This window comes from Trypanosoma cruzi, genomic scaffold, assembly GCF_000209065.1.
Source record: "Trypanosoma cruzi strain CL Brener 1047053517097 genomic scaffold, whole genome shotgun sequence".
NCBI lineage: Eukaryota > Euglenozoa > Kinetoplastea > Trypanosomatida > Trypanosomatidae > Trypanosoma > Trypanosoma cruzi.
In genome coordinates, this window is record NW_001849186.1 from 1,666 (window position 1) to 17,314 (window position 15,649).

Sequence of the window (15,649 nt, forward strand, 5' to 3'; positions counted from 1 at the left end):
ACGCACACACGCACGGTGTTGTTACCGCTTAAATCACGCAGTGTCAATTTCTCGTCGTTGGGAGAGGCGAGGCGGTCGTCGGGACTCACGCCGCTCCAGACCCTGCGAGGTGACTTTTTTGGTGGGATTCGTTTCCAGGGCGTCGTGCCCATTCATTTCTCTTCTGTAATATCCCCAGCAACGTGCTCTCTGACGCTGTCAACCACTCTGATCTTCTCGGGTGGTGTCGGAGCTGCTTCTCTCGTCGGAACGGGGACCCTGTCCTTGAGTGCACGTATCGCAATGGAATTCAGTGGGCGGTTGTACAGAAAGACGTCCGTCAGCGTCACATGAGATTCTTGTCCACCGCACGCGTCAAAGCGAACCCTCAGGTGGCCTCTCGCCTGTCAACAGCACTTCTTCCTGCCTCAGAAACTCACCATCAACGTGCACAGAGGTCTTGTTGCCTTGCAGCACGAGTGCCACTTGGCATTCTTTCCTCGGCTCCCAAGTGCTGCAACGTATTGTTGTCTTGCCTTTCAGCCCCGTCCCCACTTCTTATTATGGCTGCACGACAGTCCCACAGTATGATTGGACGCAGTGTCCGCCAGCACCGCAGTCAGTAGAGGAGTGTTCCCACTCGGTGTCACCTCGATGGTCACCGACGCCACAAGTGTGAAGTTGTGGCTCAAAGATACATGACGCACTTTATCACCCCGAGTGTTCACAGGCCATATTGCCCTGGACTCAAGTCCCGTCACTTGTAACCCATCGTTGTCCTTCACTGCATTCCTCATCGTCGCATTCAGGCAAAGGTACTCGTCGTTCCACGTGTCATCGCTGGCCGCATCGGACAAAACTGCCACCAGACCCGCCGTGGGTGTAGACAAGTTGGAGAAGAAGGCGTCCTTTTGCGCCCAATTACTGAGGACGGACTTGATTGCACTCAGTTCCTCCGTCAGGCGGGAAAGTGAAATGGCACTGCCTTCATCTTTTTCCCTCTGTTGTAAAAGATGCAAGTTGCCATCCGAGTACAGCAGGTTGCTGGCGAACAACCAATTCATACCATCCTCCATGGCAACCGGCCCAACAAAAAACGAGCGGATGTTGTCCGTGACCCAAAGGTGGACCGCATTGGCCTCATTCTCCCCCGAGAAGTCTCCTCTCTGAGTGTACAGCATGACCTTCCTGCCCCCAATGGTCACGGTGATGAGGGCATCCACATGCGAGCTCAGATCCAAAATGACTTTCGATTGTGAATTGGTCCACACGCCTGAGAGTGTCCCAAGTGCCTCCGTCCACGCTGTCCCCATGTCACGCGACTCGTACACCCTCTGGCCATTCCCGCAGTCAACAATCATGAGAAGTGATCCCTCCCATCCGGTGGTGTGGGAGTTAAGACATTCCACAGAATACATGCCCACTGCGAGCGCCCAGGCGCTGCCGTTGTCCGCCGAGTAAATGATCGTGGAGCAAACGTCTGCTGCCTCATCCTTCGTCATCAGAGGAAACACAAGCGTGCCATCCTCCATCACTACACCTGCGCCACCAGAAGCAATGAACTTTGTCCAGTCACCTTCGTGAGAAGCAGAAGTGATCAGCTTCGAGAGTGGTTTGGGGTCGCCCCATTCGATCCATCCACTCTGCTTGCCACCCGTGGGATTCGTGACATCACCCACAACCAGTTTCAGATCAAATCTGTCCTAAAAAGTTTTTCCGCTTAAATTGAACCAAAGAAAGCTTTCTGAAAGAAGAAACACCTTATTTCCCTTCGCAATTGTTGTCGGTTGGCCAAAAACAACCAAACTTTGTTCTTTTGCCTCCGCTGCACCAAGCACAGTGTCTGCGCTCCATGTAATTTTATTGATCTCGGCAACAACGGTGGACCAACCCCACGCAGAGACGATTTACACCGCAACCACATCAGAAGAAAAGGGCCTAATTAATGGAGCACCTTGACACTCGGCATCCATGCAACCCTCGGCGAAAGCAGCAATTACTCCACCAGCACTGACGAGAGAGAGTGACGCAAATGAATCCCTCGTCGTAACTGGAACAGTCCCATCTGTCGGCTGCACCAGCGTCGTCTGCGGCACAAATAGATAAACCCTCTGCAGCTTATGAATATTTATCAAATCACTCTTCCCATTATTCCCTCCAGCGGCCGCAGCTCCACAGGTACCGCAGCACATCATCACGACGAGGAGGAGCAGCACCGCAGAGTAGAAGAGATGCCGGGACATGTTGGGCCTCTGCCGCTCACTCTCTCTTCCTTCCCTCCTCCTTCCGCTGGATCCGGTCACGCGGCGACGGTTGTGTGTGCGGGGTGCCTTAACTGCAGCAACACGTGAGAGCATATAAATATGTGTGTGTGGGCGGTGTGTGTGCTGTTGGTCCCTTCAGTGTCTTCGAATTTCACAGTAGCGATTATAGCCTATTTTGCTTCTTCGTGTGTGATTGAGAAAGTGGAGAGAAAAGATGCCAAGAAAGGGGTGAAACAGCGAGCACCGTCACCCATCCACAGTGAGTGGCACCATCATCCCCGCCGCACTCACTCCCAACAACAACTCACGCACACAGACACACGGAACAGGAGAAGTAAGATCACTGCAGCGGGAACACACAACGACTGTTGCCACCACAAGCAGAAGTCACGCGCCAGTACACACCGAGCAACACCAACACGCAAATCAACAAACGGGATGCAAGAGAGCACGACCGTCCTCCGCGGAACCGACGCGCTGCCGCCAGTCCTTTCACCGCTGTTGTCTCCCCCAGTGCATCGACGCTGTCGCACATCACCCGCACAGCCGGAGAATAACTCATCAACAGATCCACAGCGGGAAACAAACGTCTGCAGTTACAGATGCCAAGCGGGAATCAATCTGCACTCGCCCACGGCACCCTCACTGCCACACCACTCACCGGCTGCACGCCGCAAACATCACACCCTCCACACGTCGACGAAAGAATTCTCGGGCTGACAACCTCCCTCCTAGCAGGGCCTCCGCAGCCACAATCCTGTGCGTGCGTGCACTCTCAGCGTTCACACCGCTCCACAGCGTCTGCAACATATCGTGTGTGCGTGTGTGTGCATGTGCATGTGTGTTTGGCAGCGCCTATACTTGCGGAGCAGCTGTGCGCCACAAGAGAGTCTGAAGAAAGCAACGGCAGAGAGAGGCAGATAGCACACACGCAAATTACTCATATCATCACACACACACACAGCCCGCGGAATGGGTGCACTCAACCACAAAATCAAAAAGGAAAACAAAACAAAAAGCCGAAGCGTGGGACGACCAGCGCACACACACTCTCATTACTCCCGTAAAGCAAAACACACACACAGAGGGAGAGAGAGAGAGGTCGCCCACTCAATGCAATAAAAACAAAACAGAAACAGTTACGGTGCTCCGTCCATGCAGCCAGGCAGGACGGCAGCGATGCGTGTCGTGCAAAAGAGAGCACCAACGGGCCTGCATGGGTGTGCATGCATATATACAATGGGCACATTATGTGTGTGCTTCGTGGGGTGAGGTGAGGGCGAGAGTCCATGCAAGGGGACACACACACAGAGAGAGAAGGACGAGTGTGTGTGCGGGCGGTGCACGGCTCTCTCTCCCTCACTCTCACGCGGCCACCACCGCAGCCGCAGCCGCACACGCAACAACAAGAAGAAGAAGCAAAAGAGGGGAGGTGGAGTGGGAGACCGCGGTGCTGCTGTCACCGTCGCCAGCCTTTTCTTTACCGCCATTTTGTCGTTTTTCTGTCTGTGCAGTATCGGAAGGTCGAGAATTCTCCACATTTGTCGTTTCGGTGGATGTTTCTTCCTGAAGTGGGGAAAAACTTTCATTTGAAGATGTCGTTGCTGCTTGTTCTTGACTGCCAGTTGATATACTCTCCGCTGTTCCTGAAGTGGATACAGGATCTTCGTTATTTCGTCCTTGTTTTGCGGGTGAATCCGTGGATGCACTCGTGTTCTGGCTGCGATTCTTCCCTTCTTCTGAAGTTGTTGTTTGATGTTCAGTTTTGGGTTCCGGCAGTTTTGCGTCTGATAATTCCGGTGATGCCTTTCCTTTGCCTTGTAATTCCGTATTTGGACCCTCTGGTGACGGCTTCGGTGCTGCGCCTGGCGCAGTGAGGGACTCTGATTTTACCTTATTTGATGATTCCTTACTTGCCAGATTGTCGGGCAACGCAATCACTGAGTTATCGGGATTTTTTGTCTGTGCTCCATTGACTGGTGTATCTGCTGCCTTTCCTTTGGGCGACGAGAGACTCTGATTCTCTGTTTCATCTCTCCGCAAAACTTCCGTTTGGGATGCATTTTGCGGGCGGGATAAAGGATTGCCACTGGTCACCGTGCCAGCACCAGGGTGATGTGGCGAACCACCACCAGGAGAAACAGACCCCGAAGAATTACCTCCGCCACCGGAAGCAGGGGCTCCGGCTGCACCATCTTTTCCACCATCTTTTCCACCAGGATTTACACCGCCTCCTCCACCACTTCCTCCCTTCGAAGGACCATCTTCTTCACCTGAAACTTCAGCAACGATGATGGGCAACACAGAACGCAATGACAGCATGAGCGCAGTTCTATCACATCCGTTAGGCATGTTGGATCCATTTTCACCCAACACTTCCGACGCCATGCAGCCACCCACTGCCTTCTCGTCACATATACCGCCGGCACCGCACCACAGCACGCAGAGGGCACACACCAGCAGCACACGGTCAGTCATCATCATCGCCATCACTCCTGTCACTTGCGTGCAGCCTTCAGCACAAACTAACTCCCCGTCAACGCAGAGTGAAGGAAAAAAGGAGAGACGCGGCTGCTACACCACGCACAGTCACCGCACAGTCACAAATGGCAATGCACACACCATGAGGTAGATGGAATCAGTACAATTGCAGAACTCACACACCGCCCTGCAAACTACATGTTTAAAATGCAGTAGAAAAGAACAACAGCAGAGTTGAGAGTCCGGCATGACTCAATATATATATATATAATAATAATAATCGATCAGGCACAAATTTTATTTTATTTGCCAAGCAGCAAAATGTAAACGACCACTAGTTTTTGTATACGTAATGCCTGCAGTAAAAAATCAAAAAAGATCGTGCTTTTCCGTGAGCCCACACAACTCTCCTCACATTTCGTGCGTCACCCAGTCTTTTCTTCCAATCCTCCATTCGTGCAGTCCGTGGGACGCACAGCCGCAGGGTCGGCACCGCGTTTGGGCAAGAGAAGGAAAAAAGACAAAAAGGAAGAGCACGTCACGCATGACAAAGTACTGCAAAAGAGCATTGGGGAAAAACACAGGGATGCTGATTATTGCAATAGGGCAAAAGCAGCGAAAATAAATAAATAAATAAAATAAAAAAACTTAAATTATTGACAAAACTCAGTGGATAATGCTGGCAGGCTGCACAGTTATTGCTCCACGAAAAGCCGCAGTTCCATCCTCCCTCACACCTCAGCAGAGCGCCGCAAAGCCTCACAGCCCCAGAATCATAAGCAACAACACCCGAGACACACACCCACGCACGGCGATGTCACCAATTTCGGCCATGGCCAAAAAATCCGTGAAATGCCCGTGCTCACAAAAACGTTGCTCACAAGTGATGCTGCGTCGTGCTCCGATGGGATCTCTGATTTTCCAGAAGTTGTGAGCAAATAATCCTGTGCGGCATCACCGCCACCCGACACGTTATCACTCGTTCAACAATTGCTAGGGCTGTGCTGGGCCCAGGCGTGGCTGTTGTACCATCCAAGGGCATTAGATCACTGTTGTTGAGTGAATCGGGGTCGCTGCCCGTGCCCACGGCAGTGCGGGCATACGTGTCCTATTCATGGCCAACGTCTTGTTATTCGCTCGCAAGTGTGTTGGCGGTGGACGGCACGTTGTCTCTCGCTGCGCATGCATTCGGATCCGCTGCGCTGCCACTTGACTCCCCGGACAGCCGCGCTGCCTGTGGAGCCTCACCGCACAGCTGCTGGCAGCCTTGCATGCTCCTGCCGAGCGGAGTGTCCTGCCACTGAGCATGGCCTCGGACACTTCCAGTTCCCCGCCTGGCAGCAGCATCCCAATCGCCAACACGAGTTCCTGCCGCCACAGACTTCCTCTCGGCGATGGAGGCGCTCCTCTTTGGCCCACTGGCGGTGCACGACAACGGCGTCACCGAAGAGATTTGCATCATGCCGCTTTCACTGGTGGATTGAGGTCACACGGCTGAATCCACATTTCCCCATGACACTGCGGAATCCCACGCAGCGTGACAGCGAACGCGGACACCGTCATGGCACGATCTCTCCCGCAGGACTGCGTCACTGCCTGGCACGTGGGCTTCCTTACCGCCGTCAAGAGGTTATAATGGAAGGATGTCCAGGAGGAAAGGGAAGGCGCGTACACCGTGTGACAGGCGCCTGTCGGTGTGGCGAGGACTCTGTTCCTGGTGCTGACCCGGACATCGTGCCCCGAGTGGCGGCACTGCGCACGGGCGCGATGCAACACCTTCCCACTCTTCGACAGGCCTGCACGCGCCCTGCGGATCACAAGGAACCCTCTGTGTCGGTGGCGCCGTCCCTCCCTCACTGCGGTGACCGGCCCGCCTCTGCCTCCGCCGGAACCTCTTCCCGACGTGAGCACCGCAACTCCTTGTCGACCAGCGAGCGGAGGATTGACGTCCTCCTGCCCAACGTGCGGCAGCGTGCGCTTGTCCGTCCACAGTATGAGGGCACATGCCGGACGTGCTCAGCCTGGCGTTATAATAGTTTGCGAGGGCCTCCCATGCGGATGCCGCAATGGCGCCACCGTCTTCTTAGCAGGCGCCTCGCGCGCAGGTTGCCACCGAAGATCCAAGCATGCCAGCAGGCAAGGCACGCAGGAAGGACAAACGCGGGTACTCGAGATGGACCAGGCTCTTCCGCCACCGCTGCATCACGGACGCCACGGGCTGCTGATCCCCGACGGACCACGGGAGACTCCGCCTCATCCACTGAGGGAATGCCCTCGTCGTCGACCACTGAGCATTCGAATCTTCGGAGAAAATCCATGTCGCATGACAGCGTTATTCGAGACTGGAAACTTGGCCACGTTTCGACGGACAGCCCTCGGGCGATCAATGAATAGCGACAATGTCGTATAACAAAAAAAAAAAAAAAGAAGTTTATTCTGTGTTTTATCGATGCTTTTACTGTTTTCTTTGCTTTCCACAACTGCGTGTTTCGATGATGTTTTTCTAAACCTAACCTTTGCACAACGCCCGAATGCCACGGAGGAACACCGCACGGAAGCAGGGGAAATGGGTGCAAACAAAAAAAGCATAACAACACATCAACGAACAGATATCGCAATCTGAAACGAAAAGGCACAGAAACGTCACGTACGGAGCGGAACAGGCACTAGTTGTGTGCGTGGCGGCTGCCGACATCCTCGCTGTCCTCCTCTCCCGCCTCACTCCTTTCTCCCCCGGTGTGGGCAAGCGGCTCGCGGTGACGCACGGAGGGTCCGCTCGCTATTAAAGGGGATGGCGGGCACGGTCTCGTGGAGGTCGTTGGGCGGGCGGCATCAGCGTCACCATCTAACGATTCCCCCGTTGGCTCGTCAGTGACACACTCAGATTTCCCGAGTTACTTACATAAGAAGCCCACTCGTCACGAGGGTCTTCTCTCCGTTGGTGGAAAGAGCGCCTTCCCGCGCCACCAACGCATATCGGGGCGCGCCCCGCAACGCCAGCGACGTTCCCGCAGGAGCGGCGCGCCTGACGCGGAGGCCGCGGCGAAAAATACACTTGGGTGCCGGCGTTGCGCGTATCACGGTCGATTGCCGGGCCTGTCGGGCAGGGGCGACACCGCCAGTCACCTCCGCGCCGCCCAGGGTCGTGTGGGCGGACCGGGCGACACACCATCAGGAGTCCACCAGTACGAAGCGAAGAACCCAACGGGAGACCGCCGCCGTGGTGTCGGGGCCTTTTTCCCCGCATTCCCGGGGAAGCCGGGAGCCAGCAGTGTTTCCCTCGCGGGGCTGCGCTGTTGCCGCGCAGGTCCGCGTAGTAGGGCGTACGTGCTTCACGATGCTGGCTGGCGTGCGGGCCGTCGCATTTGTCTGAGAAGACGCGGGGGAAAGAGGACGAAAGAAGAACAGCGAGAGAACACATTGTCTTCCAACGAGGGCTTTTTGAGCCGTCGACTTTTTTTCTTGCTTCGTGAGAGCGGCGCTGTCCCCTGTTTTTCGTTGGGGTTCTTCTCGGGTTGTGGGGTTTAAGGGCTGTTTTTCGTTTTGAATCAGGGGCTTGTTCATGTGGTTGCCATTGCGTGTGCGATGAAAAACTTTTTACGGGTGAGATGGAAGGCTTTTTTTTTTTATTGCTTTGCGCGGCCCGTTGGTTATGGACTACCTTTCGTACTGAGGTTGATCATTCCTTCACACGGTTAGTGCGGTTTTTTCTTTTACGCTTTTTTTTTTGTATTTGTTGAAATAGGCTACCATTATTTCATGATGTCTTTGTCACGACCTTCGCTTTTATGCTGGCTGGCCCTGTATCGTGCATTGCCTTCTTTTGTCTTTGAAAATGTTCCAACCAATAAAAGGCAAAAAATTCGACCGTTTTTGTTTATGAAGGAAGTAGATGTGGCGGCTGCTCAGGTCTTTGGTTTACTGTTCCTGTGTTTTTTGTGTATTGTTATGGGGCTTGGCTTCTACTACTTCTATACCATGCGTCTGGTAAAGAGGGCCCGACGGAAGGTGGAGTGAAATGCTTACTGTTGGTTAGAACATACTTTAAAGGCAAAGCTAGAAATTTAAGAAGAAGAATGACGCGGTTTTTTTTATATATTTGGCTTAGTCCTTCTTTTTTCTTATTATTTGTATCTGATTGTTGTACTTTCCTAAGAATGTGACTCTGATATGGATTAATTCCATTTTGTCGTCACTATATAGTTTAATTGATACAATATCGCATGCATTATGAGGATTTTGAGGTGATTACTGCCGAGAATGGCGCCTCATCACTAAGTTTTGAACTTGCTTGTGCCACGGCAATGGATCATTACATTCGGTGTACGGAACCACATGACAAGCAGGAAACTGACAAGTATATGTCGCCGTGCTCAACTGGCCTTCGGGTTTACGAAGGTGCACGGGTACTTGCAGCTTTTGTTGCTAGGTTTGGAAGGGTATTATTGCCGTATACATTTGAGTATGACACATGTGGATATCCAAGTTCCTGGGTTGTTGAATTGGGCTGTGGCTGTGGACTGGTTGGATTTACGGCGGCTACGCTCTTTCCAGAATTATCCGTGGCATTTACTGATGCTTCAGTCGACTGTTTGAATTTGATTGGCGCGAGTGCAGAAAGAAATGGTTTAACGCTCATACAGATTAATGGTAAAGGTTTCAGCGGGGTCTTTGAGAACAACGAACATCGTGTCCTAGTAGCGTATCCATTGGAATGGTGTGAAGATGATACGGTTCGACTTATTTCCACTATAAGAAGATTTTCCAATTCCCCGAACCACGTAAAAACTGGAGATATTCGTATGGTATTGGGATCTGATTTATTATATTACCGAGTGGACATTAAGGCCCTTCTCACTACTTGCAAATGTCTCTTGCAATCATCTGAAGAAACAGCTTCCAAGGATCAGTGCAATACCTCTTTGGCCCCGCGGTTAGCTATTTTGGCACACTTTATGCGTATACCCGACGGAGACGCAAAGCTACAAATGGTTGCTTACGAATTAGGGTTCGGCATTGTTCGTGTCCCACTTGAGGCATTTGTTGACGCAGATGTCATAAAAAACCGTGGTTGGAACGGGATTTCGGTTGTGCTGTTATTTCTGCGTTCTCTACCACACACGGATCTGCATTGCTTGAATATAGGCAATCTTTGTGAACAACACGAGGAAGAGGATCTCGCTGAGGTCAAAAGGATTTTTTCTGTGTGCCATATATCGTTTCCGAGCGAGGCCTTAGTTTACTACTCAAAAAAAGCATTGGGAAATAACGCCGACGCCTTTGTGGATTGTGAGAAGGGCTCTGATCTTGATAACCTCCCTTTTTTCTTTTGAAAAGGAAGGCATTTGTCTCTTGTCAATATTGTGACGTGCTTCAAGAAGATGTACACCTTCGGAGGTGAACCCAAATGTTTACTTCCTACCCCATTTAACACTATGCGTGGATGAATTTTGCGTTTTTCTTATCTAATCATTTTTTTTTTTTTAATACAACGATGAAATTCTTTTTTGTTTCTTTGTGATTGTTTATTAGCACAAAAGAAATAAAAGAAGTTTAGATAACACGCCGATTCTTGAACATTACTTTGTGTTTTTAATGGTTATGGGTGGGAGTTCTCATCCGCATTTTGTATCTAACGCTGAAGGAGATGGAGTTAGTAGGGGCGATGCGAGAGAACTACAATTAACTTGGACACCGACCCACTCTCAGCTTCCTGCCGCCAAGCATTCAGCGGCGGAGCTTATCCCTGGCGGTAACTGTGAGTCGGCTCAGTTTGGAATCGAAAAACATTCGAATGCTGCTCCTGACGTTATTGTCTTTTTCCCGGAGATCGAGGAAGTTAAAAGTCTAGTTAGACCGACAGTTCGAGATGCTTGTGAACAGAAAGCGGAGGTTGCTGCACAACACCGATTGAGATATGCTTCTTTTGGAAGTCCCAGTACTTCCTCATCTTTTATGCATAATGGAGAATGTTTCTCCTTTTATGAAGAATGCCTGCCGATTGACACCGCTGTTAATGATCGGATTTGCGCATGTGAAGAACAGTCAATACTCACTACAAGCATAAAGGCAGAGGACCCGGGCATTATACCCTCACAGGGTGCAATCGCGCGAGTTGGAAGAAATTGTGGAGAAGGTCTAGCAAAACGGTGCTCGCCAATTTCTCATCCCTTGACGAGACAAGAGACGTCTGGTATGATGAGCGGCGGCACATCCTCAACCAATGGGACAGCTATCCATCAGGGCACTTTAGTTTTTGCTCCGAGACCAGATACAGAAGGTTCCCTCTTTGTGGCACCCAGTGCTTCTTGCGGAATTGCAGGGCCAAGAGAGGATATGTTTTTGTTTCAGGCCCCAGATTCTCGCCGAGAAAGCACTTTGAGCCCAGAGAACTTGATTGCAGTAGCCACACCGCGTGCAATTGACCCATTTCGTTTGGATTCTTCTAATGTGCAGAATAATCTTTCCCTTCCCCTTGTTGTGGCAGATGACTCAAGTGATGTAAAGTTAAATTTTACTCGATCTTTCTCACGTACTGATAACGACCCAGCGGTCGGCAGACAGGTGAATACGCCCAATTTGGGTTGCGAGTTACATCGGCAGTCTGGGGGCTTGCGTTCTTTTGGGAGTGCAGATGAAGCTTCGGAGGATATGTGGCAAGGAAGGGGCTCACAGATGCACGGGCCGTCTGCTATTTCTCGTGGGGCAATGGGCAACGTCAGCGGCAGTGCAGGTGAGTGCCGGTTTGGGCCGTTGTTTGGGGATAATCTGAACGGTAATTTGTTTGAAGAAGGTTTTTTTCTCTTTTCTTCCCACCAGATGCAAATACCACCCTTTAGAAAGCCCGTCGATATCACGCCGCTTCTTGAAAGGGCTGATCGTGATCTGGCAAGTAAAACAACGCTTCTCGTACCTGTATTGTCTTCTCAAGTTCCCGGGGTCGAAGAAGAAGGGGTCAGAAGTTCACGAGACTCTCTTACATTGGAATCAATCTCCTGGCTAAACTCACTTGTTGATCCACATGCCAGTCGACGAAAGTTTTGACATTGAGATCCAAGGATGTTTGGGGCACAAGAAATTATTTGGATGCCAAAGGAAAAATGAAAACTTCAAATTGCGTGGGAATAAGCGAAGCAATTGCAGTTAAAAGACTACGCAAATTGTTGATGCTCCACCTTGCTTCAAATACCAGAAAAAAAAAAGGAAATACAGCAAGTAAGAATATATATGGGTATGTTTTTAGTTGTTCTTCAGTGTTTTTTCTTCTCTTTTTGCATATGAGTGTGTGACGCATCCTCAAGGTGCACTTTTTGAGGACTCTGTATTTTCGCCCCACGAATATCCATAAGTACCGATTCTGAAACTTCACTCCTTGTCTCTACAAAGCCGGAGCGTTTGCTTTGTGAATGTGGCATTTGATGTTTTCTTTTTTGTGTGTGCTTCTTTTTACTGCGTATACCACACGCATATTTTTGGAAAGTTTTCTGGTGGTTTTATACTTTTTCCATTTTTTTAAGGTTCGCCTTTTTGTTCTTTTTCCTTTGTACTCCTCATTCTTCTTCTTTTAAATATTGCTGTCGCAAACTCATTTGGGTTTCTCTTCATTTGTGCCGTTTATTTTTTTCTTTACCGACATGTCTAGCCACACGATGTCACCAGGGTGCCGAGGGGATGGTCGAGCAGCGACATGAGTTTCCTGCTATGGGGCAGCTGCCATTGGGAGAAGCTTTCGGCGCGAAGGTCCTTCTTGATGCCCAGCCGTTGGCGCACAGCCAGAGCGTCTGTACATTCCGGAAGCAGTTGTTGCAGTGTTTTCTGCGGGCTAATTGTTGCACTTGTGGAGGCTGGCTGATCCTGCGGTAGCAGTGATTGCCTCCTGGCACTGCTGCTGCGGTGCCGAGTAGCGCCTGGGTTTTGTGCGCGGCGATTTCTGTGCTGTGCGGTGCTTTTTTGTGTGTGGGGAGGACTGTGTCGCAGCAATCGCGGTGGAGCTCGGGAAGCGGTGGAGGGTGTTCCGGATGAAGGCACCGACAGTGACCGATGTGGTTCGTGTGTCCCACCAGTGTGGAATCGCAGTGCGGACATTTCTCCTTCCGACGGCGTGTGATGGTTCGTCTCCTTACTGGAGAGACGTCTTCCTCCCTCGCCGACGGGGGAACAGTGTCCGTCCCCGGTGCAGTTGGATCGTTGTTAGAGCGCATGTATGCAGACTGTTCCGGTGAGATGTTGCAGAAACGGCATTGGTTCGTGCAGTCTCTCAAAGCCCAGTATAGTTGGCCCAAAGCTCAGATTCCCCGCACCTTGCCCTTGCGAGGTGAACCAGTTCCTGACGGTGTAGAACTTCCTGAGTGATCAGGTCCTTACCGCTGAGATCTGATGGCCTTGTGCCGCAAAGCAAGTAGCGATGAGTGTCTTGACGAATGGTACTACGCCACTTGTTGGTGAGCTGGGTAGTAAAACATGTCAGCAGATCCGTATGCCACAAAGGTGCGATTCCTTGCTCCGTGTATTGTCCGGTTTCCATAGTCTGCGTCGCATACTGATCTGCAAGCTCGTTAGCATGTACTCCGCAGTGTTCGTAACAAAACTGCAGGTGCACGGACCAGCCAGCACACGTCAGTGTCAAGAGACGCTGCCAGATCCTATCCTCCGTCCAGTCTGTCTGACTGAGCGGGCCCTTGTTTAGAGCCGCTAGAAGGGAATGACTGTCTGTAACCACAAGCAGGGTTTTACGCCTGTGGCGGATACGATGAATCATCAGCCTTTCCATGGCCGGGAGCAGTGCACGGGATTCCGTCGTGCGGCTGCATAGGCGTGTGCCGCCGTTGGTACTGACCTTTTCTATTATCTCCGAGGAATGCGGGGATGAGAGCAGTATGCCAATCCCGGCTGACTTGGGGACGTCGACACCGCCATCCGTTGCTAGTATCCACGGTCCCCAGCGATGACGTCGCACCTTGTCGCGGTGTTTGGGCTCTGGTTGCGTATAGGAACTCCGCAGCAGGGCGTTGCTGCGAGCACGACGGAGACCAAGGTGACTTCATTCCCAGAGAGTGTTCCACGCCATGCCCGGTGTGGGGAGGTGAGGCGGTCTGCCTGCAGACTGTCGGACAGAACTGCACGACCGTTTCGCAGCGGTCACTCCGTTGATGTCGCCCGTGGCGGTGACGTTCACAAGAACCTTGCCACCGAGGAGGATGTCTTCATCACTATTTGGCAGCTTAACATTGCAGGCCTCTCGTCCGTAAAAAGATTGCATTTGCTGCACGATTGGAGCAGCGTCCGCCTGACACCGTTCTTCTGCAGGAAATAAATGACCGTAGTGACGTAGCGACGAAATTATGTGGCCATAATGACTACCTTCAGGCCGCACTGGGCGCGGTGGTGGCGTTGCCGTTCTGGTGCGCCACTCTCTGCCGTGCGAGCGCCTGACGCTCCCTGGCACAGACCTCCTGGAGACCATCGCTGTCCGTGTATTTCCACCAGGCTGTTGCAGCATTTGCGTGGTGAATCTCTACAACCCTCCCACAGCCATCGGTCAATAATCCGCATTTATCAATATCGTTTGTCGCTTGGGCCCGAAGAGATTATCGCGGGTGAACTGAATTTACATCATGAACTCTGAGACAGTCATATGTACCATCAAGGACTGGAGGCGATAATTTCGCCGCTGTTCTAATCGATATGGATTTTGGGCTGGCAAATGACCCGACACAGGCAACATGGATCACACATCGTAATGCCTCGTCCCCTGACGTGGCTGCGTATTGCGCCGTACGCATCTCCCACCGGACATTCGCCCCTTACATGGATTCGGACCACTGCTTAATATCTTACTTGGTAGAGATGGACGATGTCACTCCACGACTAGCAAACACGCTGCCTTGACGGAAGAAAGCCACCCTTGCCCTGCGTAAAGCGGATTGGCCTGCTTTTACATCGTTGTGTGAAACCCTCCCTTCCACCGCGTCCACATGGTTGGATTCTCGCGGAGGCATCTTACGAGCAGCTGAGCGCCACATCCCGCGCGGCAGCCGTGACAGCAGCAAAGGAATCTGTACGGACGGAATGGAGCATGCCGAGTCTGTTTTGGAGCCAGCATGCAACGCGCAAGCAGCCTCACCAGGAGGCAGCTTGCCCTGAGCTGAAGCTCTCCGCAAACGGGAGGAACGCAATCATGTCCTCCGCGGTAGCTTCTCCGTGCTGCTGGAGGTCCGTGCGAAACACCTTGGTGCCCTCTCGAGCCCAAGCCTGTGATGCTCCGAGGCATGGCGGCACCATGTCTCCGCCCTCTGGGATCGGCTGTGCTGCGGTACTCTTGGGACTGCGTCTGTGCTCTGTCTCTGCAGCGGGCAACCCGCTCGTCCGCCACAGTGTCTGAGTCGCACGTGCTGCGATCTCCGCCGTTGTGTGCACAGTTTGTGCTTGCGTGCCCCCTGGTGACTGGAATGTGAATTGGCCCTTCACGCCGTGTGCGCTTGAATTGGCCCCCCGCGACGCTTTGCGTGGCGTGGCCCCGGCGGTGCATTGATTGTGTTTCTGTGCCATCTTGTACCCGCTGCCCCGCTGCTCGCACAGAACGATGATCAACACCTTCCTCTCTGACGGCAGCCTGCGAAGTTGCTGGGAAATGGGGACACCACTCCCATCCGCAGACACGGGAGAAACGCATCCGCACGGAGAGTTGCCGACCCATCCCGCTGCTCTCTGTCCTGCTAGGTGTGAGCTATGGACTGGTTCACCGCCGCCTGTGAGCACTGCCGGCACACCACCGACGTCAGTCCGTATCCACGCCACGACGCACGGCCTCGGAGTTGGTGACGCTTGTGCGTGAAAAAACGGCACGAGGGCTGAGCGGGCGCTTCGCTGTGGAGTGCGAGCGTCGCCGAGGTGGCGTCCCGCGCTGCACCGTCGCCGTCACCGCT

The 15,649-nt window shown here is 52.4% G+C and overlaps 4 protein-coding genes, 2 non-coding genes and 1 pseudogene across 6 annotated transcripts, besides 5 other annotated features; 2 read left to right on the plus strand and 5 right to left on the minus strand.

The window, feature by feature from the left end:
- Tc00.1047053508939.10 lies at window positions 1–2,336 on the minus strand (annotated as a pseudogene; the record flags this gene model as incomplete).
- Window positions 1–14,425: a sequence feature (areas not merged during assembly with more than two copies in the genome that could not be assigned to a particular haplotype).
- Window positions 3,057–3,088: a microsatellite.
- Tc00.1047053508939.30 (mucin-associated surface protein (MASP), putative) lies at window positions 3,609–4,733 on the minus strand (the record flags this gene model as incomplete). Its single annotated transcript, XM_803281.1, has 1 exon — window positions 3,609–4,733. The coding sequence occupies one exon, from the start codon at window positions 4,731–4,733 to the stop codon at window positions 3,609–3,611; it is 1,125 nt and encodes a 374-aa protein (XP_808374.1).
- Window positions 4,979–5,005: a sequence feature (AT_rich).
- Window positions 5,343–5,382: a sequence feature (AT_rich).
- Window positions 7,452–7,518, minus strand: Tc00.1047053508939.33. The gene has a single exon (XR_008255571.1). It is a non-coding gene; the product is annotated as an H/ACA snoRNA, TC10C1H1 (small nucleolar RNA).
- Tc00.1047053508939.36 lies at window positions 7,555–7,635 on the minus strand. The gene has a single exon (XR_008255572.1). It is a non-coding gene; the product is annotated as a C/D small nucleolar RNA (snoRNA), TB10C1C1, 5' partial (small nucleolar RNA).
- On the minus strand, window positions 7,570–8,145 carry Tc00.1047053508939.40 (uncharacterized protein; the record flags this gene model as incomplete). Its single annotated transcript, XM_803282.1, has 1 exon — window positions 7,570–8,145. One exon carries the CDS (start codon window positions 8,143–8,145, stop codon window positions 7,570–7,572), a length of 576 nt encoding a protein of 191 aa, XP_808375.1.
- Window positions 8,948–10,057, plus strand: Tc00.1047053508939.50 (hypothetical protein, conserved; the record flags this gene model as incomplete). Its single annotated transcript, XM_803283.1, has 1 exon — window positions 8,948–10,057. The coding sequence occupies one exon, from the start codon at window positions 8,948–8,950 to the stop codon at window positions 10,055–10,057; it is 1,110 nt and encodes a 369-aa protein (XP_808376.1).
- On the plus strand, window positions 10,320–11,768 carry Tc00.1047053508939.60 (uncharacterized protein; the record flags this gene model as incomplete). Its single annotated transcript, XM_803284.1, has 1 exon — window positions 10,320–11,768. The coding sequence occupies one exon, from the start codon at window positions 10,320–10,322 to the stop codon at window positions 11,766–11,768; it is 1,449 nt and encodes a 482-aa protein (XP_808377.1).
- Window positions 14,426–15,649: a sequence feature (heterozygous, non-Esmeraldo-like haplotype).